The sequence below is a fragment of the Enhydra lutris genome, unplaced genomic scaffold, assembly GCF_002288905.1.
Source record: "Enhydra lutris kenyoni isolate GAN:26980312 unplaced genomic scaffold, ASM228890v2 scaffoldscaffold71, whole genome shotgun sequence".
NCBI classification, from domain to species: domain Eukaryota; kingdom Metazoa; phylum Chordata; class Mammalia; order Carnivora; family Mustelidae; genus Enhydra; species Enhydra lutris.
Genome location: NW_019154155.1, coordinates 6,367,495 through 6,394,571, shown reverse-complemented (window position 1 = coordinate 6,394,571; position 27,077 = coordinate 6,367,495). Strand labels below are relative to the sequence as shown.

General features: G+C 40.8%; 1 protein-coding gene across 3 annotated transcripts in view; it reads right to left on the bottom strand.

Moving 5' to 3' along the window:
* LOC111159906 (zinc finger MYM-type containing 5) overlaps positions 1-18,633 on the bottom strand; it is a 36,453-nt gene extending 17,820 nt beyond the window's left edge. Inside the window, exons 1-3 of one of the 3 annotated variants that reach the window (XM_022522582.1) lie at positions 18,446-18,633; positions 12,184-12,679; positions 11,842-11,935 (exon numbers count right to left, since the gene is read on the bottom strand). In XM_022522582.1, the coding sequence (XP_022378290.1) occupies positions 11,842-11,935; positions 12,184-12,669 (580 nt within the window). In that variant the 5' untranslated portion in view covers positions 12,670-12,679; positions 18,446-18,633. Of the gene's footprint in view, positions 1-11,841; positions 11,936-12,183; positions 12,680-18,445 lie in introns of those variants that run through there. The other 2 variants (XM_022522583.1, XM_022522585.1) reach the window with 2 other exon arrangements.
* Positions 18,634-27,077: the final 8,444 nt, after the last annotated feature.

Sequence of the window (27,077 nt, the reverse complement as noted above, 5' to 3'; positions counted from 1 at the left end):
TAGGCCTCTGCCTTCGGCTCGGGTCATGATCCCAGGGTCCTGGGATCAGGCCCCGCATCGGGCTCTCTGCTCAGTGGGGAGCCTGCTTCCCTTCCTCTCTATCTCTGCCTGCCTCTCTGCCTACTTGTGATCTCTCTCTTAAAAAAAAAAAAAAAAAATTTTTCAGCATTTCTACTATAGTGTTGGTCTGCTAATCTGAAAAGTTCTTTTGGTATCTCACATAAAGAGACACCAAACCCACTTTTGGCGGGTTGTTTTTTTTTTTAAAGATTTTATTTATTTATCTGACAGAGATCACAGGTAGGCAGAGAGGCAGGCAGAGAGAGAAAGGGGGAAGCAGGCTCCCCACTGAGCAGAGAGCCTGATGCGGGGCTCGATCCCAGGACCCTGAGATCATGACCTGAGCCGAAGGCAGAGGCTTAACCCACTGAGCCACCCAGGCGCCCCTGGCGGGTTTTTGTTTTTTGTTTTTTTTTTGACTGTTAAAGAATAATGTACATATAAAGGTTTATAAATCTTTATGTGTGGAGCTCAATTAAATTTTTTAAAGTTTTTTGTTTTTTTTTTTGAGAGAGAGAAAGGGGGAAAGGGCAAGAGAGAATGTGAAGCAGGCTCCACACCCAATGCAGAGCCTGACACGGGGCTCAATCCCGACTGAGATCCTAACCTGAACCCATATGAAGAGTTGGTTGCTCAACAAATGAGCCACCCAGGCACATGGCTCAATTAAACTTTTTATAGTGAATATGCCTGACCACCACCCACATCAACAAACAGAAAAAGTCCAATATCCCAGAAGCCTTGTCTTTTCTCAATAATTTCCTTTTCCTATAAGCTATCCCTATTCGAACTTCAAAGATGAGTTTTCTCTTATTTTGAAATTCACATACACTGAAAATCATACAGTATGTACAATTTTGTGGCTGATTCCCTTAACATCTTGTAAGGTTCAGTCATATTACGTGCAGTAATATTCCACTGTGTGGCTAGAACTATTTATCAATCCTACTGTTGATGGACATTTGATTGTTACAAATTTTGACTATGATTTCTGTACATGTCTTTTAATGGTTTCTTAAGGTATTTATCCTGCATGGGGTTTGTAAATGTTCTTGAATTTGTAGGCTAATGTGTTTTTTTGCCGTTTTAGAAAATTTTCAATTGTACCTCTTTTGTCTCATTTCTCTCCTCCTCCTCCTGGAACATTAAACACATGGGGCTTTTTGTCAGTATCATAGACCTCTTACATTCTTTTCTGGTTTTCCACCTTTCTATGATTCAATCTGGACTTTTTCTTATTTCTTCCAATTCACTTATACTCTTCTTCGGCTATGCCCAACCTGCAGTTAAAACGCAGTTTCTTAAAATCTTTATCTAATAATCCTATTATCTAGATCCCTTGTAGGTTCACCTCTACTGTCTTTTCCTTTTCATTTCCTGTGATATGGCCTTGTCTCCTAATGTTCCTGATTACTTTTTATTGTGCTTACATGAAAAGCTGAGGCTCTGTATTATGTCAGCAACCCAAGCCAGAGGTTGGAAGTAGTTTTTTGGGGTGGGGGGGGGGCTGTTTGTTTTTTCTACCAGTATCCCTCTTTGTGAACTCCTGTGAATCTGTTGAAAGTTCTTACAGCCTTTCTCTGTGTTTTTTTCTAGAACTGTGCACCCATAAGAGAAAAGCGGCTTCAAATGACAGATTACTTCTCTGGGACTCTCTCTCTTAGATCTTAGGATATTAATTTTCCCACTGCATTTATGCCCTGTGATGCTTTTGATGCATATTTTACATATTTTGCCCCTCCTCCCCAATAACTTTCTGCAAGAGGGATTGGAATTACCTAGTCTTTTTTTTTTTAATAAGATTTTTAATTAATTATTTATTTATTTGAGAGAGAGACAGTGAGAGAGAGCATGAGCAAGGAGAAGGTCAGAGGGAGAAGCAGACTCCCCTTGGAGCTGGGAGCCCGATGCAGGACTCGATCCCGGAACTCCAGGATCATGACCTGAGCCGAAGGCAGTTGTCCAACCAACTGAGCCACCCAGGCATCCCGGAATTACCTAGTCTTTAATTATCAGAAATAGAATGCCCTAGAATCAAAATAATAGCCAGAAATGACTACAATGCAATAAAAATAAAACAGATGCAAGAGTGATTTCTACATAAAGGTATTTTCTGTGATGAGTTTTTTTGCTGTTTATATAAAGATTTGTGATGAGTAGAAAACTTTTGCTGAAAAAGTCAACGCTAGAAGTTAATGAAAGGATTAAATGACTCAAAGGTCCATTCTAATGGGTATCATCCAATTTCATAAGATGAAATGCAAAGGTTTATGTGTATTTTATGCAGAGCCATAATTCTGCATGATGAAATTTGAACCTGTAAGTCCTAGATTTATTTGTAATTCAACTCCAGAAACCTTCATTTTCTTATTTTTTTCCCCGTTTTGGAAATCCTTCTACTTATAGAAGTAGAAAGCACACAGAAACTAAAGTAAGGGGGAAGAATGGACTTTCCACCACCTGACATAGACAAGAGGCCACAGCAAAACAGATCCACCCTCTCCTACTGCTCTTGGCAAGATCCATCAAAGCACTGCCACAAGCCTGACAAAGTTTGTGAGCATCCCAGAGGAGGGCCAGCACAACCTGAGAGAGAGTCCTGCCCCGGGAGAGTGGAGGACAACCACACGCCAATCTGCCTGCAGGCACTGCCCACCGCCAAAAGCTTCTCAGGGGTGCTCGCTTCGGCAGCACATATACTTAAAAAAAAAAAAAAAAAGCTTCTCAGGGGACAATACAGGGAAAGTGCCTGCAGTCGGGGCTACTGCATCTCTGGTGGACAACTGGTCTGACTCAACTCAAGCCCAAGGCAGGCGGCCCCCAACTGGCCCACTAACACCACGGGGACCAGACTGTGCCCACAACAGGCAGAGAGCCATCGCAGGCAGAACTAAAGGCAACACAGCTCCACCACAACAGTAGGACACCCCTGGAGCAACATACGTAGGAGACACCCCTGAAGTACCAGGCTCTGGGGAACAGCGGACATTGCACTGCAGGACCTCTTTGTCATAAAGCCACTACTTTCAAGTGTGGGAGACATCGCTTACTTTCCTAACACAGAGAAACAGACACAGCAACAGACAGAATGAGGATACAGAGGAATATGTCCCAGATGAAAGAACAGAAACCAATCAGAACAAGAGACCTAAGCAAAATGGAGATAAGAAACATGTCTGAGGGACACCTTAGTGGCTCAGTGGGTTAATCCTCTGCCTTTGGCTCAGGTCATGATCCCAGAGTCCTGGGATCGAGCCCCACATCGGGCTCTCTGCTCAGCGGGAAGCCTGGTTCCCCCCTACTCTGCCTGCCTCTCTGCCTACTTGTGATCTCTCTCTGTCAAATAAGTAAATAAAAATTAAAAAAAAAAAAAAGAAAGAAACATGTCTGATACTGAATTTAAAATAACGTTCATAAAGAGCATCGCTGGAATTGAGAAAGGAGTGCAGAACCTTCATGAGACCCTCCAACAAGAGACAGCAGCCTCAAAGAACGAATTAGAGCTACTGGACAGAAATAAAAATAGACCACCTGGAATAAATAGCAAACAAGAGGAAGCAGAAGAATGGATCAGCCACCTGGAGGACAGAGTTATGAAAATAACCAAGCTAAGCAGATGAGAGGGGGAAAAAAATACACAAAATGAGAATAGACCCAGGGAACTCAGCAACACCATCAAGCTTAACAGTTGCATGACAGGGATCCCAGAAGGAGAAGAGCGAGGAAAGGGGGCAGATTTGTCTGAAGAAAGAATAGCTAAGAACTTCCTGAATCTGGGGAAGGAAAGAGAAATCCAGATCCAGGAGGCAGAGAGAGCCCCCAACAAAACCAACCCAAAGAGATCTGCACCAAGACACAAAGTAATTAAGATGGCCAAAAGTAGTGATAAAGACAGAATTTTAAAAGCAGCAAGAAAAAGGAAAGCAGTGACATACAAGAGAAACCCCAAACAGCTATCAGCGGCTTTTTCAGCAGAAACTCTGCAGGTCAGAAGAAAGTGGCATGATAAATTCCAAAGGCTAAAAGGAAAAAATCTAGAGCCAAAAATACTCTATCCAACAAGGTTTTCATTTAGAATAGAAGAGGTAGAGTTTCCCAGAAAAACAAAAGTTAAAAGCAAAACCAGCCATGTCCCTGTCACCCAGGATGCCTTCGGCCTGTGGGTCCTAAATTCACAGTCCAGCTGCCCTCCTGCCCGAGTGGGCATGCCACAGCCTGCCACCTGCCAAGTCAATACGCCTTCACCACAGATTGACGAGGACTCAAACTGACACTCTTCCCCTCAAATTTCAGCCCCTGTGCTCAAGTTTGTGTGCAAAAGTGGGTATAATTATAACAGCAGAATGAAGCATCCCACACAGTGACACTAATTCTGTGGCATGTATCATGGATAAAAAGATTGTAGGCTGAGAACACCTCCAACAAGCAATCAAAGAACACATACAGCATGAGGCTAATTACTAAAAGAAACAAACCCAGGAAAAATAAAACAGGATGAAATCAGAGAGGGAGACAAACTGTAAGAGACTCTGAATCATAGGAAACAAACTGTGGGCTGCTGGAAGGGAGGTAAGTGGGAGGATGCAGTACCTGGGGGATAGGCATTAAGGGGGGGGCACTTGATGGAATGAGCACTGGGTATTCTATGCAACTGATGAATCACTGAACTCTACCTCTGAAACTAATAATACACTGTATGTTACTTAACTGAATTTAAATAAAAAAGAAACCCCCCCACACACACACAAAAAAGAAACTAAAGTAAGACACTCTGACTCAAAGTAACAAAATAATAATAATAATAAAGTTGGTGCCACCTGCTTCTACAAGTCTGGGAGAATTTAGTTTTACTAATGCTAACAGCAAGCAAAAACAAAACCTAGGGCCAATACTAAAATTAGACAACTTTTACTACTCTACATTGAAGTTAGAGAAAATCAGCAACAATGACAGAGACTGTCCTTTTGACAGCTGACTTAACATTTAAGAAAGCTTCAAAAAGAACTTCAGTATCACTTTTCACCTGACAACTTGGTAAACATTCTTTTTAGAATTCCATACTAAGTGTTATTATTTAAAGGATATACTTCTGTAACTTTTGCCCCCCAAAATAGAATTTTAGAGAACTCAGGAATGTTGTAAATTCATGCATACTTCATAAATAATAGAAATTTGTTGCCATGAATCAAACAAAATAGTTTAAATGTATGTAGTCAAGAACATCTCCATTTAGATGAATGTCAAGTGAGCTATTCTGTGCTTCTTTTCTGTTACATTTTAAAATCACTCATACTTCACATTATAAGAAAATATAGAAATGTAAAATACACTTCTGAATTAGTGAGATAAAGAGTTGACAAGGCAAGAATAATTGAAACTACTTCTAAATAACATTTTCAAGTTTCATTTACGCCCACAATTTGAGTGAAATGATAGTATAGCATCTAACTACAGTATGCTTTTCCATAGTATCAATCTATGCTATACTTTATTTATTTATTTTTAAAGTAGGCTCCATGGAGCCCAATGCAGGGCTTGAACTCACGAGTCAGATGCCCAAGTGACTGAGCCACCCAGGTGTCCCCCATGCTATGCTTTACACTGAAAATCATCTTTGGGGTGTCTGAGTGGCTCAGCCTGTTAAGCATCTGCCATCAGCTCAGATTCACAATCCCAGGGTTCTGGGATCGAGCCCCATGTTGGGCTCTCTGCTCAGCAGGAGCCCCCTTGTTCCTATCCCTCCCATTCCCCCTGTGTACACTCTGTCAAATAAACAAAATTTTTAAAAAAGAAAAGCATCTTATTTATACACATTTTCCAATAAATACACAACTTCATCAACTTATTCTAGAAGGTGAAAAATGGTGAAAGCAAACATTAAGGAACAGGTGGCAAAGTTTCTGGTTTTAAGCCCAGAGCTTATGTGTACAAAAGATGGAATTCATGCTTACACAAGTAAACATCTACAATTTTTTTTTTAAGATTTTATTTATTTATTTGAGAGAGAATGAGTGAGAGAGAGCATGAGAGAGGAGAAGGTCAGAGGGAGAAGCAGACTCCCCAAGGAGCTGGGAGCCCAATGCGGGACTCGATCCCAGAAGTCTGGGATCATGACCCGAGCTGAAGGCAGTTGCTCAACCAACTGAGCCACCCAGGCGCCCAAACATTTACAATTTAAGAAAGAATTATGGAACAAAATATAGGTGGAAGAGCAAAAGAAATAAACAGATCTAAAAGAACAATTTTGTTTTTCTTCTTCTTTTTTTAAAAGATTTTATTTATTTGCCAGAGAGAAAGTGAGAGAGGGGCAGGCAGAGGGAGAAGCAGGCTCCCCACTGAGCATGGAGCCCGATGGGGGACTTGATCCCAGGACCCTGAGATCATGACCAGAGCCAAAGGCTGACACTCAAAACTGAATGAGCAAGCCAGGCGTCTCCAAAGGACAGTTTTCAACGGACGCTATTTAAAGTCTTCAATTGCTTTTAAGTTTAACACAACCTTTGTTACAGAGATCACAAGTTTTTATGACATGATTGCTCAGATTTAATTCTTATTCAATAAATGAAAGATGTACATAGTTATAAATAGAGGACAAACATGAACAAAAAGTTTGCAAATAAATTTTTAAAACTTCAGTGATGTGTAAATTAAATTAAGATGGCACCACCTTCCAAGGACCAGTTTAGCAAACATTAAATAATACTCCTATCCTCAAACTTACGATACGGAAAAATTAATGCTGTAAGGAAAGTAATACCGTTTTTTGGTGGGGGGTAATTTTGCATTGACCATCAAAAGTTTTAAAAATATGTTGACATGGGGTGTTTGGGAGGCTCAGTCAGTTGGGCATCTCACTCTTAGTTTTGGCTCAGGTCATGATCTTAGGGTCATGGGATCAAGCCCCAAGTCCAGGTCTGCACTCAGTGAGAGTCTGCTTAGGATTCTCTCCTCTCCCTTTCCCTCTTCCTCCTCACATGTGCATGCACACACGTGCTCTAAAATAAATACATAAAATCTTTAAAAAAATATGTTGACACTGTCTTTTTTTTAACATGTTGACACTTTGACCTAGCAATTCCACCTACAGAAACTTTTTTTAGTAAGAAAAGTGTGCCAGTTTGCAGAAATATTCATGAAAAACCTCTTTACAATCACAAAGACTAGAAACAACTTCAAATAACTATTAAATGATTATATAAACATAAAAAAGATAATTCTATTTGATAAGAGCTAATATGATGAAATGTCAAATACTCCTCTTCCCTCACTCCAGGTCAAAAACAAGGCAAGGCTTTTTATACTCTTACCAGTTCTATTCAACACTGTATTAGAAAAAGAAATAAACAGGGATCTGTGAAGCCAAACTATTTCCAAGATAATACTAAGATTCTTTGCATTTTTCACTGCGTTGGCATTTACAATAATGGTGCAAAAGCAGTGACAGGTAAAACTGCTGGAGTTGAACCAAATTGTATTTCTTCACTATCACACACCTACAAAAAAGAAAAAGTGTCACCTGTACTTATGGTTGTTATAGCAACACCAACTGGTGAATACAATTCTGATACTAACTTGGAATTAGCATTGGACCCCACAGGTTTAAAGGCATAATCCCCCAAAAGACTGCCAGTCACTTCAGATGCTACCCATACTTCTGGCCAACTAGCTATAAATCTGGGAGGTTCCCAAGACCCCTCCCCAACCCAAAGGGCCTTAGGAGAGCTCTATACTTACAATCACAGTTTTAATATTAAGGATTCAAATCAGGACCAACCAAATGAAGAGACAAAGGAGGATAAGGTCTAGAAGGCCTGACAGAGATTCTGTGCGTACTCTCTATGGAATCAGGTAGCATTTCCTACCTGGCACATTGGTGAATACACCAAACAGTAGGCTGCATTGAGCTTTGGTGTCTACACTTTTTATCGGTGCCTAACTGCATGTTACTGAACTCAATCTCCAGCATCCCTCTCCTCCCTTGAGGTTGGCTGGCTAAAACCTCCAACACTCTATAATCACATGGTTGGTCTTTCTGGTGACCCTCCCTCAGCCTCCATCATTTCACCCAAGTCTTAGCCCAAATTCAAGTGTAATCCAAAGGGCTCATAAATAGAAAACACAATCCCAATACTAGGGAAATTCCAAGGATTTAGTCTTTCTCCTAAGAACTAAGGACACAAAAGCCAGTAAACTTATGTTTTATACAATAGATGTCTGTGATGAAATAGTAAAAATTATTATTAATTTTACTAAGTTTAAGCATTCGACTATATGTTAATATTTTGTATGAAAGAGAAACATGCATAAGCAGGGAAGCATAAATAAACCACCTCTGTTTCATACCAAAGTACAATGGTTGTCTGAAGGAAAAATGGAAAAGTGCTTGTAAAATAGTTACATTGCAAGCTGAACTACTTTTTCATGAAATACTATTTTTACTTGAAAGAATGACAAACTGGCTATTGACATTTTCTTGAAAACAAATCAAGAAAAATTCACTTCAAGAAAAATGACAGTATTAGTTGCTGAGAAAATTTGAGCTTTCAAGTGAAAATTAGCGTCTTTGAAAACTGTATCCACTACTGTCAGCTTGACAGCTTTCTTAAGTGTCAACATTTAAAGTGTCAACATTCATTAAGTTCAGTGCATCAATATTTTCCAAATATATACATTTTTTAATTGACTAAAGCACAATGTTACCAAACATGGTAAAAAATTCATTCACAGATCAACGAATCTTAATGTAATAAAGTATGAAAACCTCACTAGATGGTTTCAGATTCCACACTGTTAAGAAATTTTAAGAAACTGCCTCTTGTCAAGTTCTGGTGCTGTGTCAAAAAACCTCACAACTATCCATAATTATCTGGAACAGTGCTCTCCTCTACAACCAAATGTCTATGTGAGGGCAGATTTTTGTTTTATACTTAAAACAAGATATAGCACAGATTCAATGTAGAAATAGATGTGAGAAGATACCATATACTTACTGTCTTCTACAACATCAGACTTTAAAGAGATTTGCAGAAATGTAAAACAATGCCACTGTTCACTAAATTTTGAAAATAATTTCACTATAGTTTAGTGTACAGTTTCAACAGTAAAAAATGGGAAATCACGGGGTGCCTGGGTGGCTCAGTGGGTTAAGCCGCTGCCTTCGGCTCAGGTCATGATCTCAGAGTCCTGGGATCGAGCCCCACATCGGGCTCTCTGCCCAGCAGGGAGCCTGCTTCCTCCTCTCTCTCTGCCTGCCTCTCTGCCTGCTTGTGATCTCTCTGTCAAATAAATAAATAAAATCTTAAAAAAAAAAAAAAAAAAAAAAAAAAGGGAAATCACAGGAACACCCAGGTGGCTCAGCTAGTTAAGCATCTGCCTTTGGCTCAGGTCATGAACTCAAGGTCCTGGAATTGAGCCCCCATCAGGCTCCCTGCTCAGAGAGGGTCTGCTTCTCCCTCTGCCCCTCCCCGTCACTCATGCTCTTTCAGATGAATAAATCTTGGGGGGGGGGAAGGGAAACCATACAAATCCAAAAAAAAAAAAAAAAAAAAAAAAAGTAGAGGAATGGGTATCTCAGACAGAAGTATTTTATAGACACAGAAACTTGTTTTTAAAGATTTATTTTTTTCTTTAATTTTTTCTGAAGATTTTATTTATTTATTTCACAAAGAGAGAGAGAGAGAGAGAGAGAGCGTGCACCAAGTAGGCAGAGCGGCAGACAGAGGGAGAGAGGGAGAAGCAGGCTCTCCACTGAGCAGGAAGCCTGATGAAGGGCTTGATCCAGGACTGTGGGATCATGATCTGAGCCGAAGGCAGCCACTTAACTGACTGAGCCACCCAGATGCCCCTACTTTTCTATTTTAGACAGAGAGAGAGAGAGAGCACCTGTGTGAGCATGAGTGGGAGGGGCAGAGGGAGAGAGTATCCCAAGCAGACTCAGAGCTGATTATGGATTGAGTAGTGGGACTCAATCTAATATACCTGAGATCATGACTCAGAGCTGATTATGGATTGAGTAGTGGGGCTCAATCTAATATACCTGAGATCATGACCTGAGCAGAAACCAAGAGTGGGACACCTAATCAACTGTGCCACCCAGGCGTCCCACAGAAACTTCTATTTTTAAAATGACATATTAAAATTTAGATTAAGTAAACCAACAGAACACAAAACTATATATAATATGCTCTGAATTTATTTTTTAAAACCACAGAGGCAAAACTGTATTCAAGCAAAGAAACCAAAATTTTAACAGTAGTCCCTGCTAGTTAGTGGGATATGGTAACCAATATTTTCTTATTTCTAACCATGTTTCTTACAAATGTTCTGTAATAATCAGATAGTATTCTCCTAACTACAGAAAATGATTAATTTTAAAAAGGAAAGAAAAAAATTCTAGCATTCCATTAAAAGAATAAATGAGGTTCTGATGTTTAGCTACTTTTTAGAATTTCCCAAAATTCTGGGGTGCCTGGGATAAAGCCTCTGCCTTCGGCTCAGGTCATGATCCCAGGGTCCAGGGATCAAGCCCCCCATCGGGCTCTCTGACCAGAAGGGAGCCTGCTTCCCTTCCTCTCTCTCTGTCTGCCTCTCTGCCTACTTGTGATCTCTGTCAAATAAATAAATAAAATCTTAAAAAAAAAAAAAAAAAAAACAACACAAAAAACTATTAAAAAAAATTTTCCCAAAATTCTAAGTTGGTCAACAGCTTATAAAGCACTAGAACAGCCAAAAAACAGTACCTAAACAAATTTTAAAACTCTCAAACCCCCACACTAAATCATTACAAAGCTACCAGAAAGATATGCTAATTTTTTAAACAGCTTTCATTTATATTTTAACAGAACAAGTTGGTCCATGTAAGTTGTTTTTTTTTTTTCTTTTCTTTTTTTAAAGATTTATTTATTTGACAGAGGGAGGGGGAGAGAAAGACACACACACACAGTAAGAGAGGGAACAAAAAAAGGGAGCATGGGAGAGGGAGAAGCAGGCTCCCCACTGAGCAGGAAGCCCAACTGGGGCTTGATCCCAGGACCCCAGGACCCCGGGACCCTGACCTGAGCCAAAGGCAGAAGGCAGGCACTTACTGACTGAGCCACCCAAGCACCCTGTCTCTCTAAAGTTTTAAAAATACAGGGCTCTGGGACGCCTGGGTGGCTCAGCTGGTTAAGCAGCTGCCTTCGGCTCAGGTCATGATCCCAGTGTCCTGGGATCGAGTCCCACATCGGGCTCCTTGCTTGGCGGGGAGCCTGCTTCTCCCTCTGTCTCTGCCTGCCATTCTGTCTGCCTGTGCTTGCTCTCTCTCCCTCTCTCTCTGACAAAAAAAAAAAAAAAAAAAAAATACAGGGCTCTGACTTAAGGGCAAGAAAGTTGACCAACTTTTAAAATAAAGCAACTAATAAAATTCTTATTTAAAATAAAAAATCAGAGACAAGAAGTCCAAAAATAAACATGCAAAAATTGAAATTTCAAGTTATGTAATTACAAATTAAATAAAATTCAATTATTACATACTTCTTCATTTCACTATTTTTTTTATTCTATGATTTTTACATTAAAATAAAGATAGTTAGCAGGGTGGTGGCAGTGAAGTATGGAAGTTTTCAATTAAAACACTTCAGATGTATAACACATTGGGTAAAATAGACTTAATTTCTGAAAAATCAGGGACCAAGTAAACTGCAAGTATAAAATATTTTATATATATATTTTATTCTTAATATGGAAGTCAAGAGAAATAAAGTATTTTATATATAGAAGGTAAATAAAATCACTACTGCTTACCAGGACTATGATGAGTTGCATATTCTCCATTCTGAAATTCACCTCCTGCCACATTCATTCTACCAGGATTAAAAGGTCCTACTGCAGTCTTGGTCTGTGAAGTCAAAGATGGGGTGTATGTTTGTATATTAACACCAAAATTACTTGACTGAAGTCCTTTAGCGACATCTCCCAAGTTGGTATTTTATAGTGATGTTTTATATGTGTAATCATTAAGTTCGTAACTCGCCCAGCATTCACAGAGCTTATACCTGTTTCTAAGGTTGCAACATTAGTAATATGTAATAGGAATTTCAGAGTCGATTCTGTAGTGATAACATTATTACCCATTCCTGCATTTACCTTACTTCTTGAAAGACTGGAAGTGGAGAAATCCAAATCTTTGGTTCTATTTTTAGTTCCAGGAAGTCCCCATTCAACAAAATTGGAAGAATTTTTCTTTTCCCCTCCATCTGTTTCTATGTCCTCTTCATCATCGATAACAATTGTCTCACTTACATTTCCCTTCTGAGAAGGCAAATCTCTTGAGGAAGGAAGAATTATGGAATAATTTCCTTGTAGCCTTTTATTTCTTGATGAACCAAATATAAAATTTCTTTGATCAGCTATTGCTGGAGTAGAAGTCGAAGGAGGTTGTATAGATTCAATAAATACGACATCATCATCATCATCTTCTACTGACGAATTTCTACATCTGTTAACTAAAGGACTAGCTGGGTTACCAAATGAATTTCCTATATCCACGAGACTAGCTGCCATGGCTTTATGCTCTAATAAAACAGGAGTCTGTTCATCCAAGTCTAATCCTCTCACTGAACATTTATCCATGCCAAAGAACCTGTAGGAAACAGAGAATAGTTAAAAAAAAAAAAAAAAAAAAGTACTAGTATGATTACTGAGCTTTATCACAATGAAATAACACAAAGGAAATTTTAAATTCTCGTGACTTTTACCTAACTTTTAGGGAAAAAATTATTACTTATTTTTTTTTCTCTCCCACTAACCATTTAATGCTTACCTCAGAATTTAATGGAAATTAATCATCCAATTTGTGGTACTCCTTTAAAAATTTACTCATAGTACTTATTTATTTAACCTACTTATCCTTTACAATGAAAAAAAAAAAAAACCCACAAGTCTTCCTTTGAATTAGTAACAAAACAATCCTATCAAATACCAATAATCCTGGGTCCAAACTATAATTACTATACTTTTATCTACTAAAATAACTATGATATAGTCTAATCCTTATTTCGCTAGGATCTTTTGTCACTGATTTTCAAATTCACTGCTTCCGACATAACTTTGATTAAATCTTTCTGAATCTTTCTTGTTTTTGTCCAGAAACTGCCAAACATTGTTATGGGTGTTTTATGTAAAATTCCGAAAACAGCCCCATAATGTAGGTACAATTTAATCCACTTAGCAAATCAGGAAAGAGGGGCGCCTGCGTGGCTCAGTGGGTTAAGGCCTCTGCCTTCGGCTCGGGTCATGATCCCAGGGTCCTGGACTTGAGCCTGGTATCAGACTCCCTGCTTGGTGGGAAGCCTGCTGCCCCCTCTCTCTGTCTCTGCATGCCTCTCTGCCTACTTGTGATCTCTGCCTGTCAAATAAATTAATCTTTAAAAAAAAAAAAAAAAGGAGTAAGGATAAGAGTTACCATTAAAACAAAGATATAGGGGAGCCTGGGTGGCTCAGTAGTTAAGCATCTGCCTTCGGCTTGGGTCATGATCCCAGAGTCCTGGGACTGAGCCCCGTATTGGGCTCCCTGCTTGGCGGGAAGCCTGCTTTTCTCTCTCCTACTCCTCCTGCTTGTGTTCCCTCTCTCATTGTGTCTCTCTGTCAAATAAATGAATAAAATCTTCAAAAATTAAATAAAATAAATTAAATAAATAAGAGACATAAATAAGACTCTTTTGGGGACGCCTGAGTGGCTCTGTAGGTTAAGCGGCTGACTCTGGCTTGGATAGTGATCTTAGGGTCCTAGGATTGGGCCCCAGTCAGGTTCCACCCTTACTCTGCTCCACCCTTACTCTTACCCCACCCTTCTCTCTCTCCCTTTGCCCCTCCCCTTGCACAGATTCTCTCTCTCTCAAATAAAAATCTTTGATTAAATAGTTTTGCCCTTTTGTATTTACTTTTAGTGACATCAGTTGTTTTTATTTCCTGAAGGTTGATATATTTATCTTCTTTTTTTTTTTTGTAAGATTTTATTTGCTTATTTGACAGAGATCACAAGTAGGCAGAGAGGCAGGCGGGGGTGGGGGGTGGGGAGCAGGCTCCCTGCTGAGCAGGAAGCCCGATGCAAGGCTGGATCCCAAGACCCTGGGATCATGACCTGAGCAGAAGGCAGAGGCTTTAACCCACTGAGCTACCCAGGAGCCCCGATATATTTATCTTTTTAAAAAACTATGGCAAAATAGGGGTACCTGGGTATCTCAGTCAGATAAGTGTTGTTTTTTTTTTTTTTTTTTTTTTAATATTTCACTCATCCATTTAAGAGAGAGCACAGAGGGAAAAGTGAGAGGGAGAAGCAGACTCCCCGCTGAGCAGAGAGCCTGATGTGGGGCTCAATCCCAGGACCCTGAGATATGACCTGAGCTGAAGGCAGACGCTTAATCCACTTAGCCACCCAGGCACCCCAAGTGCTGACTCTTGATTACAGCTCAGGTCTTAACCTCAGGGTCATGGGTTCAAGCCGCATACTGGGCTCCACAATGGGTGTGGAACCTACTTGAAAAAAAAATTTGTGGCATAATACATATAACATAAAACTTACCATTTTAACCATTTTCAAGTGTACATTCAGTGTCAGTTTCTAAAACTTTTTAAAGGTTTATCTTTATTTGAGAGAAAGAGTGAGCATAAGCAAGGGGGGAGGGCAGAAGGAGAGGGAGAAGCAGACTCCCCACTGAGCAGGACTTGATCCTAGGACCTGAGATCATGACCTAAGCCAAAGGCAGTTAACAGACGGAGTCACCCTGGCACCCTGAGATTATGTTTTTTAAAATTAGCAAGTTTCTGGCTAAATTCTTTTTTTTTTTTTTAAGATTTTATTTATTTATTTGACAGAGAGAGAGAGAGATCACAAGTAGGCAGAGAGGCAGGCAGAGGGGGAAGGGGAAGCAGGCTCCCTGCTGAGCAGAGAGCCGATATAGGGCTTGATCCCAGGACCCTGAGACCATGACCCGAGCCAAAGGCAGAGGCTTAACCCACTGAGCCAGCCAGGTGCCCCTCTGGCTAAATACTTATTAGTTGAATAATTCATTAGCCATTCAATATTCAATTATGTTTATACATACAATTACATAGAATCTACATAGTAAAAAGAATCTGTTAGATTTTTAAAAATAGATTTAGAGAGAGAGAGAAAGGGAGCACGCTCCCGCACACACATATGCATGCATTTGTGCCACTGAGGGGCAGAAGGGGAGAGAGAATCTCAAGCAGACTCCCCACAGAGTGCTGAGCCCAACTGGCAGGGAGGGGGAGAGCCTGATCTCAAGATACTGAGATCATGACCTGAGCCCAAACCAAGAGTCAGATGCTCAACTAACTGAGTCACCAAGGCACCCCAAGAACCTGTTGTTAAAAAAAAAAAAAATTAGCTCAAATAGAAATGTTTAGATTATGACAAGATTAGCACATGGTAAGAAAGGTAAACTAACTTACTTTATGAACCTTCAAAAATTAAAAACCAACAGGAAAGTACTTGGAAATATTTAATTATTGAGGTACCTGACTAGCTCAGTTGCTAGAACATGTGACTTGATCTTGGGGTTTTTTGTTTTTTTTTTTTAAAGATTTTATTTCTTTGACAGAGAGAGAGAGATCACAAGTAGGCAGAGAGGCAGGCAGAGAGAGAGAGAGAGGGAAGCAGGCTCCCTGCTGAGCAGAAAGCCCGACGTGGGGCTCGATCCCATGACCCTGAGATCATGACCTGAGCCAAAGGCAGAGGCTTTAACCCACTGAGCCACCCAGGCGCCCCGATCTTGGGGTTTTGAGTCTGAGGCCCATGTTAGGCATAGATTAGTTAAAAACAAAATCTTAAAAAAAAAAAAAAAAAAAAAATCACACCATTAAAAAAAAGATTGTTTTAAACGTTCATTTTTTGGCCACTTGTAACTGTAAGCTCTATAAAAAATAATCAAGAGGTAGGTTACAAAAACTGTTAATCACTAATTAGTCCTAAAACATGTCCTTTTGCATCTCTGCAGACTTACACTGTCACACAGGTCTTTCTTACTATAAAAATATTTATATATTTACATGAAAATAATCTCAGCTCAAAAGCCAACTTCATGTTTAGTTCCTGTTTAGTATCTGCCACAAGCATTCCCATTTAATCAGAAATAAAATTACTATCTAGAAATCAATAGCTTGAAGGGATTAAGTTGATAGAAGGATCACATACAACTAACTTCATTTCATTCCTTCATTTCCTTTTTAACAGCCATAAACAAAGGTAAAGTTCCTACTCCCAAGGAAAGAAAGAACAAGAAAGAAGCAACAAAAAGAAACAAAGCAACAAAATTTTTACAAGCTTAATAGTGAATGGATGAGTAGTTAGATCTCAGCCTGAGATAAACCAACTCTAAGAGTGAGTAGAAAAGCTGAGAGAAACATCCTGATTCATGCTGCAGAATTTTCAATAGGCTCAGAAACCAGTAGCTCCAGATAACCCTGAAACAGGGGAAGGAGGAGCTAAAATGAGTTTGTGAGATCCCAGATCCAGTCTTTCCCTCCAGGTTGAGGATGACAAGTTTTTTCCTACCCTGGCACAAGTTCTAGACTTTTATTCTTTGGATAGAACATAAGATTTTTGTCTGGGGTTCACCAAACATGGGTAAATGGTTCAATATCATGCATGTGAAATGTCTCCTCCCACTTGATTCCCATACAGCTGGCAACCAGATCATGATCTTCTAGGCATGTACCTCTTCCCTGGAAAACTTTTTTCTCAGAAACACTCTTCTCTGTGGAATTAGGAACCAGCAAAAAAGGAAAGACCTGAAGATATTGACTTAAGAGATTACCCACCACTTGGTGAAAAATCATCCTACAGAGAAGCTCACAAATTGAAAGCCCCACACATTTTTCTAACCTGCTTTCTCTACTTCCAAATTCTTAATCACAAGTAGACCAGTCAAAAATAAATATCTGATGAAAGCTTCTAATAATAATTACAAGGAAAGAAAAAAGGAAACAGAAGTAGATAATCCAACAGAAACAAAAATAAAATGAAAAACCACAAAATTATCAGTACTCTAGACGGGTGATAAGTAAAAGATCATTAAAAATGCCTAGGTCAAGAGTAGCATGCTCTACCGACTGAGCCAGCCAGGCGCCCCAAGATAGCAGAAATGTGAACACCGTTCTGGCTGGTACTAAAATCTAGTTTTTTTGTACTACATCATGCTGCAAATACCTCAGAATACTCTGAGAAAAATGGCTTTTCTAAGTGATAATAACTGAATCAGTGACTTGTTGCCTTACCAATCTTAGTCCCCAGTAGTTGCCTTTCTCTGTGAATGCCCAGCATAGCTCTAGAACCATACCTACATCCCACCAGCTCACAAAACTCCACGGAATGTGAAATATCACTTCAAGGATCCTAAGAAAATTACCTAACTGAAACAATTTCCATTCCCAAAAGCTAGGCATAGCAATCTACATTGTGAGGCCACATGTCCTAGGTCTAACTAACTAAAATAGTGTACTGTGAAGAATAGAGTTAAGTGCAATGTCAAGTTTGGTAAGGAGCAACAAGGCCAAGGGGGAATGCAGGAATACTACAATGTGATTTATTCTAATCTCAAGTTTCTTTTCAATGACCAACTGAAAATTGTTGGATCAGCTTTAAAGGACAAAATAGGCAGGATCTAACACTGTACTGAATCTCAGGTAATAGATATAGTGATTTATTTTTCCAAATCTCACCATCTTCAGATTCCCAATAAAATTTTTATTCAGACTCCCCAAAAAATCATTATTCAGACAAGGATTGATGTTAAGAAGCCATTAACTGAGTATCTGACAGAGAATTGGACATTTTATTGTACCAAAATGAAACATCACATAGATTACTTTCTGGTACAAGGAAAAGACGCATTAACTTCAGGCTGTCACTACCAATTTAGTGATCAATCTTAGAACCACATTACTGTAACTACTACATTATATATTTCCTGATGTACTTTTACTGGGAAGACTGTTAGGGTACTTAAATACAAATCTTCTTCAAGCATAAGATAAACACAAAAAATATACTCTGTCAACCTTAATACAACATAAAATTCAGTACATTTTTCTTTAATCCAAGAGCAAAGAAAAAAAAAACAGTTTTATCCATTGTGAAAGAACAAGAAGTTAAATTCAAAGTATTAAAAATGAAACGAACTTAAGTCGTGTTTTGGAACTCTAGAAAATGCCAGTGGTTTTTATCAGCAAGCATTACCGGTGCTTTCCCAGGGATTACCCAGGTTTGGCTCTGAGGACAGGGTCCACCTAAGCAATTAGCTTTTTGCCTTCAAGATAGCAAAGATAAATCGCATAACTGCCGCACTAAGTGTATAAAGTAAAAAATCAGGGTGCCATTACTCACAAAGAGTATGTTTTCTTTTAATATCGGGCAACGTTTCACCAGGTAAGTCTGAAGGTGATTCCTGATCCTAGAACGACAGGAGAGAAGGATGAGAAATGATTTAGTTCCAGCCACTTTAGAAGCAGCACCAACTCCTAAATACCAGAGGGAGGAAGTAAAGAGTAAGAAATCAAGGAGTATCCGTGCCTCCTCCACCCTCCCCCACCCCACAATGCTGTGGGGAGACGAGGTTTAAAAAAAAATAATAATAAAAACTATAAGGACCTCAACGACTAGACAAAGCTACATATCATTCTTTAAATTACAAAATGGAAAGCGGAGGGCAGCAAGCTCGATCTAGAGAAGGGCGACGCGGGGTGGTTGGAGGGCAAATGTTACCCTGACGCCAAAAAGGGAACTGTATTCCCTCCTAACTTTGCACACGCAGCGTCATTCCCGTCCCTCCCCGCACCAATTCAGAGATGAGGGAAAGCTCAAGTCTCCGCCGGGCTGCTATCTCTTACAATTGTCCCAAGCAGCTGCTATGACTCCGAGACTTCCCGGCTTGTCCGCCATTAGAAACTTGCACGAATTAGACGCGAAGAGAAGACACGAAATGCCACGAAAGGGAAGAGCGACGGAGGGCGCCGGGTGGGGGAAGACGCAGCACCCGCGACCGGAAAACCCGGGACCTCCTGTGGGAGCGCAGCCCGGAGAGCGGGAGAACGAACTGAAGCGCCCCTCCCCCCACTTTCCACCACCGCCGCCGCCGCCACCGCCCCCCCCACCCCGCTCCGGCAAGAAAGAAAGGAAAAATACCCCGCGACCTCCCATAGCCCCGAACCGGGCAGCCCCCACCCCTCGAGAGACCCCCGCCTCTGGCGTCCGCCTCACCCAGCCCTCCCGGCCTCGCCTTCACTCTCGCAGCCCTTCGGGCCGCACGCGAAGACGCCTGCGACGTGAGCGGAGCTCGGAGCAGCCCCCGAGGCCCCGACACCTAAGCGGCGACGGCGGCCGCGCCGCGGGGTATTAACCCCGGGTTGGTGGGAGGCTCCAAAGGCTGCCCTCACCCATCTCCGCCTCCCCAGTCGCCTCCGCCTCCCCAGTCGCCTCCGCCTCCCCAGTCGCCTCCGCCTCCCCCTCCCGAGGCAGCGCTGCTCCCGGCCACCCCCACTATCGTCGGACCTGAACTGGAAAGACAGCGGGGATAAGCCTCACCCGGTTCTGGCTGCGGCTCCGCGGAACGAACCTCCCCTCCCGCGGCCCGCCCCCCACTTCGGCAACACGCACAGCTCCGCTTGTCCAGTCCGGGGTTTAGCGCTGGTGAGGCGGAGGAGGCGGAGGAGGCGGAGGAGGCGGAGGAGGCGGTGGCGCGGCAGAGCCCGGGAAAACCCCGCCCCCCGCACCCTCATTGGCTGGCTGGAAGGGCGGTCCGGGGCGCCTCGGGGACGTCCATTGCTACGTCTGCCTTCTTTCAGAAATTCCCCCTCGAGGGGGTGGTCCGGAGGGCCGTCCATCAGGAACAGACCACACCCCCCCGGCGTTGCCGTTCAACTACCCCTTTAGCCCGCGCTCGCCCCTCGGTCGCGTCCCCTCCCTTCCTTAACCCCGCCTCCCAGGCCGCCCCCACCCCCAGGTCCGTCACGGTCAGGCAGTCCGAGTTTCGCTGCCAGCTGCGCCGGTCTCCGGCTCGGTACCTGGGGGCCCAGGGTGCTCTCCAGGGCCCCGCACAGCCCGAGGGACGGAGGCCGTGGACGCCTGCCCTAGCTCGGGCCTGGGAGCCCAGGACCCTGGAGCCGCTCCAAACGACCCTGCCCGAGGAGCGACGCGGCCTCGATGTCCCCAACGCCCTCCCTGTCCAATGCCTGAAGCCCCCCATGAGGGGCGAGCCCGGCAAGGGGCTGGAGCGAGGCAAAGTGGGAGGTCGGGGCAGCGCGTGAAGTGAGTTCCCGAATGTGCTGAGGGGAGTGGGAACACTTCCACCCTCGCCTCACCCCCGTGGGGAATTGTCCCCCCACCTCCCGTCATGGCTGCAGGAGGAGACGACGTCCTCCATTTTGTCGGGACTGCTGTGGGAACTTGGGACCAATTCAAAATCAAACCCCGTGGGCTGGGAAACTTTGGCCCCGCGAAGCCCCAACTGGGCTCCGCCATTCGGCCGAGGGGATAGCCCTTGATTCCAGCGTCTGCGCCTGAGGGGCCCCTGGGGGACGGGTGCCAGGGTGGAGAGACCCAGACGCCGCTCCCGCCTCCATCAACCAAGATGGAGGTAGCTGCTGGCTCCCCTGGAGCTGGGCTCCCGCCTGTTGGAGGGGCTGGAGCCTCCCCTCGGTGTGTCCTTCGGCGCTGCCGTCGTCCTCCCCCAGCCTCTACCCAGCCTTTCCACTGCCTTCCACCACCTCCTGGTCTTCAATGGTTGATGGAGACTCCACTCAACAGTCAGCTCAATCGCTTCGCCCAACCAGGGCCCGCCCGATTTCGGGGAGCGAGCGAAGGTGCGGAGTGTTGCGGCGCGCCCCGGGGCGGGCGTGCCGGGGAAAGCCACATCGACCGTGGGGCTTCTCTTTTGTTCATCGTCTACACCTACGTCTTTGGCGCACGTCATGGTGCTGTGCAATTTCCAAGATTCCGTGTAAAGATGAAAGGCCTCTCTCGTCTCACCCTAGCGGTTGTTAGTGGCATTACACTTGATGGTGTTGGGGAAAGAAATGGATGGATAAATGAGACTTCTCAATTTCATGGTTATCTAACTCCACTGCCTATTAATAAATAGACGTGTGAGGTTACAACTTAAAGTTTTACACGATGATGATGAACATGAGGTTTTTAATTAATTAATCTACTCAGTAAAAACTGATGTTGAACGGTTTTAGATGCCACTTACACAACGTAATGCAGTAGAAATTGAGATTCATTCTAATTACAGATCCATGATCATTTCAACCTCACTTGCTATTTTGTAATTAAATAATTTAGGATGTTGTAAGGTCCAAATTAAAAAAATAGTGACACTGATAAATAACAAGACAATGTTACTTATTATGGATATTTTGATAATTAAAGACTTAGTGCTCATGAAAAGGCAGATAGACATTTGTGACCAAGAGTATGTTTTCTGGACCCAAATTGCCTGTCTTTGAATCTTTATCATTATCAATAAGTTCCTTAAACTCTTTTAATAGCTGCTATATTGGACAGCATAGATAACAAAATATTTCATGACAAAAAGTTCTGTAGGAAATTACAGCATTCATCTTGAATATTATTAGGAGAGTGGGGAAAAAGACTGAAAAACCAATCAGCCATTTAAGCTTTTCAATCTTTCTTCTTTCCCAGTTTCCCTCATTTTATTGCCTAAAATACATTTTTGTTTTGTTGTAAATAGTTTATTAAGATAAGCATTAATTCCCTCCGTCTCTTTTCTCACTGGTCCTTCACCCCTACAAATGTTTTAATCTGTGGTTATGATATCCTGTGTAATACTTGGATCATGATTTTAGAATACTAAGCCATTTTCCAAAAGTAAATTTTGGTTTCAAGTGTATTTTCTTCCAGCTTCTTCATTTTATGTACTGATTCCAAACATTAAATCTTTTTTTATAAAAAGATTTATGTATTTATTTAAGAGAGTAAGGGTGGGGTTGGGGCAGACAGAGAGGGAGAGCCTTAAGCAGTCTCTTCCCTGAGCAGGGAGCCCACCTGGGGCTTGATCTCACAACCCTGAGATTGAACTGAAACCAAGAGTTGTTTGTTTAATGGACTGTACCACCCAGGTGCACTAGATATTTTCTTTTTGTGTTATCATAATTTTCTTTTTGTATTACAATAATATGCATTAATTTTGTATTAAATATAATTTTATGAAGAATTTTTTTCTTCATGTACCACTGAGCCAGTTGGGAATTAATAATCTGAATTAATAATAATAAAAGCTAAACTTTATCAAGTTCTTACTGTGTTATAAGTACAATTCTAACTGTAATATATGTGATTATTCATTAAATCCTACCAAAATTGTCTAAAGTGTTTTTATTAATCCATATTTTATAATTATCTTTTAATTTTTTTAATTTTTTACCCACATGATGAAATGGACACAGAGAGTTTAAGTAACTTGCCTATGATCTTATAGCTAGCAGGTGATAAAGTTAAGGTCAAACAAAGGCAATTTGCTTCTAGAGAATGTACCCTTAGTCACAATGTTTGCCTTTCCATGGGTAAATCAAATCAAAAGATCAATAATTAGGGGCAACTGGGTGGCGCAGTCAGTTAAGTCTCTGACTTACGATCTTGGCTGAGGTCATGATCTCAGAGTTGTGAGATCAAGTTCCATGATGGGCTCCGCCCTGGGGATAGAGGCTGCCTCATATTCTCTCTCTCCCTGAGCCCCTTCCTAGCCCCTCCAAAAATAAAAATGTAAAAGATCAATAAGTAATAACATTGCTTTGTTTTTCTTTTTAAACAGTTATTACACAGACATAAAAACCACAAGTGGTCACATATGATATCAGAATGAATGTTATGTAAATTCTGTTTTTTTACAATGACTGTGTCATCATTTACTTATAATCTGTTTTTTTTTAAAGATTTTATTTACTTATTTGTCAGAGAGAGCATAAGCAGGTGGAACAGCAGGCAGAGAGAGAGACAAGCTCCCTGATGAGCAAGGAGCCCTGAGATCATGACCTGAGCTGAATGCAGGTGCTAAACCAATTGAGCCCCCTAAGTGTCCCTATGTTGTTTAAATAAAGTAATACGTAGTGCCCCACAAGTTATAGGCCTGACTTGCACATGATGCAAGCTCTAATGATTTAGAATTATTATAAACTTACTCTCAAAATAAATATGTATAAATAAGTTTATGTGTACTGTGGGGTGATAATAGTGTTGGGAGTTTTTGGAATTAACCTCTATGTAAAATACAATGTTTTTAAATGATAAGCAATAAATCATGTTAATTTGGAGTTTACAAGTTCATTATTAATACTCAACAGTACCTGCAGTAATTATTTTCTACCTAGACAAGCAAAAGATAATTTTAAGAAGTATTTTACCACTGACAGTATTTAAAATTGCCTGAACATAGTAATAATAAAAAAAGACTAATTCTTAGATTTTATCATTGTGTTTAAATTCCCTACAGAAACTACAACTCCCAATTAACAACTTCCCCTGCTGCTCACCCCATCCATGGGATGACATGAGATATACATATTTATATACATTTGTGCATATATATGCATGTATATGTTTTTATATATCAATGTATATACATGTATGTAAAATAATGGCATATTATAATCACCAAGTAATAAAGTACAACTGTCATATACATACATAAACCTAATGTATATCACTTACAATGGGTTGAATGTTGCCCTCCCCAAAATATAAGTTCACCCAGAACATGTAAAATTAATCTCATTCAGAAAAAAAGGTCTTGGTACACCTACTTGAGGATTGTGAGATGAGCTCATCTCAGATAAGAGTGAGCCCTAAATACAATGACAACTGTCCATAAAACAAAACTGACAAAGGAAAAGTACATGTGAAGACAGAAACAGAGACCTACAAATGGCCAACAGGCATATGAAAAAGTGCTCAATGTCACTCCACATCTGGGAAAGACATTTTAAAACCACAGTGAGATACCACCTTATACCAGTCAGAATGGCTAAAATTAACAAATCAGGAAATGACAGATGTTGGTGAGGATGCAGAGAAAGGGGAACCCTCTTACACTGTTGGTGGGAATCTAAGCTGGTGCAGCCACTCTGGAAAACAGTATGGAAGTTCCTCAAAAAGTTGAAAATAGAGCTACCCTATGACCCAGCAATTGTACTACTAAATTGGTATTTACCCCAAAGATACAAATGTAGTGATCTGAAGGGGCACCAGCACCAAAATGTTTATAGCAGCAATGTCCACAATAGCCAAACTATGGAAAGAATCCAGAAGTTCACATTGACAGATGAATGGATAAAGACGTGGTGTATATATACAATAGAATATTATGCAGCCATCAAAACTTGAAATCTTTCCATTTGCAATGATGTGGATGGAACCAGAGAGTATCATGTTAAGCAAAATAAGTCAATCAGAGAAAGAATTATCATATGATCTCACTGATATGTGGACTTTAAGAAACAAGGCAGAGGATCATAGGGGAAGGGAGGGAAAAATGAAAAAAAATGAAACCAGAGAGGGAGACAAACCATAAGAGACTCTTAATCTCAGGAAACACTGAGGGTAGCTAGAGGTGGGGGGGGGGGGGGGGGATAGGTGGCTCAGTGATGGTCATTGGGGAGGGTATGCATTATGGTAAATGCTGTGTGTTGTGTAAAACTGATGAACTGCAGACCTGTACCCCTAAAACAAATAATACATTATATGTTAATAATAATAACAATAATAATAGTAATAAAAGGAAATAACCAAATCTCTATCAACAGGGAACAAGTTTTTAAAATTATGTTACATCCAAGCATACTCTCCCCAACCCATTCATGTTTCACTTTCTACTCTTTTAGAAACTAGACATTAAAGACTAAGATATTAAAAAAACAACTGCTTATCTGAAAAAATTAGAGAGTGACCATGTATGCCCAGGGAAGGCTCAGAAAAAATATGAAAAGACCTTAAGTGTACACCTCAGGTTGATTCTTGGCACACAGACAGACTACAAAAACAAAAAGCAATAACAATAACAAAATCAATAAACCCTGACAAAGGGTGAGACTCTGATTTCCAGAGTTATCACATGGTTGGATTGAAATGTCCAGTGTACAAGAAAAAATCACAAAGCATACAAAGAAAGAGGAAAGTATAGCCCAAAGGAAAAAATGTCAATATTAACTGTTGATACATTAACTGCAGCTACATAGACAAAACTTCAAAATAATCATGTTAAGGATGGTCAAGAAACTAAAGGAAGACATAAAGTCAACAAAATAATGTGTGAACAATAATATAAATATTGAAAAAGAGACAATCTCAATAGAAAGCAAAAGAAATTCTGAAGCTAAAATGTTTAGTAATGGAATTGAAAATTTCACTAGAGGGATTCAAAGGCAGATTTGAGCAGGCTGGAGGAAGAATCAGTGAACTTGAAGATAGGACAATGGAATTCTGCTGAGAAACAGAGGAAAGGTTAAGGAAAAGCAAATAGAGCCTAAGGGACCTATAGTACATCATCAAATACTGACATATGCAGGGGCACCTGGGTGGCTCAGTGGGTTAAAGCCTCTGCCTTTGGCTCAGGTCATGATCCCAGGGTCCTGAGATCGAGCCCCGCATCGGGCTCTCTGCTCAGCGAGGAGCCTGCTTCCCTCTCTCTCTCTCTCTGCCTGCCTCTCTGCCTACTTGTGATCCATGTCTTTAAAAAAAATAAATAAATAAAAGACTTAAAAAAAATACATATGCATTGTGGGAGTTCCAGAAGGAAAAGAAAGAAAGGGACAGAGAAAGTATTTGAAGAAAAAATGCCTGAGAGCTTCTCAAATTTGATGAAGGCATGAATATAAAAAAGAAGTTCAGTGAACTACAACTGAAATGAACTCAAAGTGGCCTAAACTGAGACACATTATAATTAAGCTTTTAAAAATCAAACACAGAACAAGATTCCGAAAGCAGCAGCTAGGAAGCATATCATCATATATGTGGGATCCTTGGAAGCCAGAAAAAAGTAGGCTGATATGGTCAAAGTGCAAAAACAAAAACAAAAACAAACTGTCAACCATGAATCCTATATCAGGAAAAACATTCAAGAGTGAGAAAGAAATCAAGAAAGTCCCAGATAAACAAAAGTTGAGAGTTCATGACCACTAGACCTGCCATGGAAGAAATGCTCAACAGAGTCCTTCACTGTGAAATAAGCAGGCACTAGGCTGTAACTCACACCTGTATGGAGAAATAAAGCTCTCAAAAAAGGTAATACAGGGATGCCTGGGTGGCTCAGTTGGTTAAGCGGCTGCCTTTGGCTCGGGTCGTGATCCCAGTGTCCTGGGATTGAGTCCCACATTGGGCTCTTGCTCGGCGGGGAGCCTGCTTCTCCCTTTGCCTCTGCCTGCCACTCTGTCTGCCTGTGCTCACTCTCTCTGACAAATAAATAAATAAAATCTTTAAAAAAAAAAACAGGTAATACATGGATGATTTAAAGGCTAGTATTTTAGTATACAAACCATGGCTTTGTTTTCTACATGATTTAAAAGACTAATAAATTTCAAGGAAAATAAATAATTATTAGTACAAATGCTGGTATCACTGGAACTTTGGTTTGTAACTTTAAATGTAGTTTTCTAAATAATTTAGGGGACTATGGAAACACATTCCATTCACATAGACTGAAAGAACAAATATTGTTAAAATGTCCATACTACTCAAAACAATCTACATATTTAATGCAATCCCTATCAAAATACCAACATTTTTTTTTTTTACAGAGCTAAAACAAACAATCCTAAAATTTGTATGGAATCAAGGAGACCCATGAATAGCCAAAGGAATCTTGAAAAAGAAAAGCAAAGCTGGAGGCATCATAATTCCAGACTCCAAGTTACAAAGATGTAATAATCAAAATAGTAAGGTATTGACACAGAAATAGACACATGGATCAATAGAACAGAATAGGAAACCCAGAAATGATCCGACAACC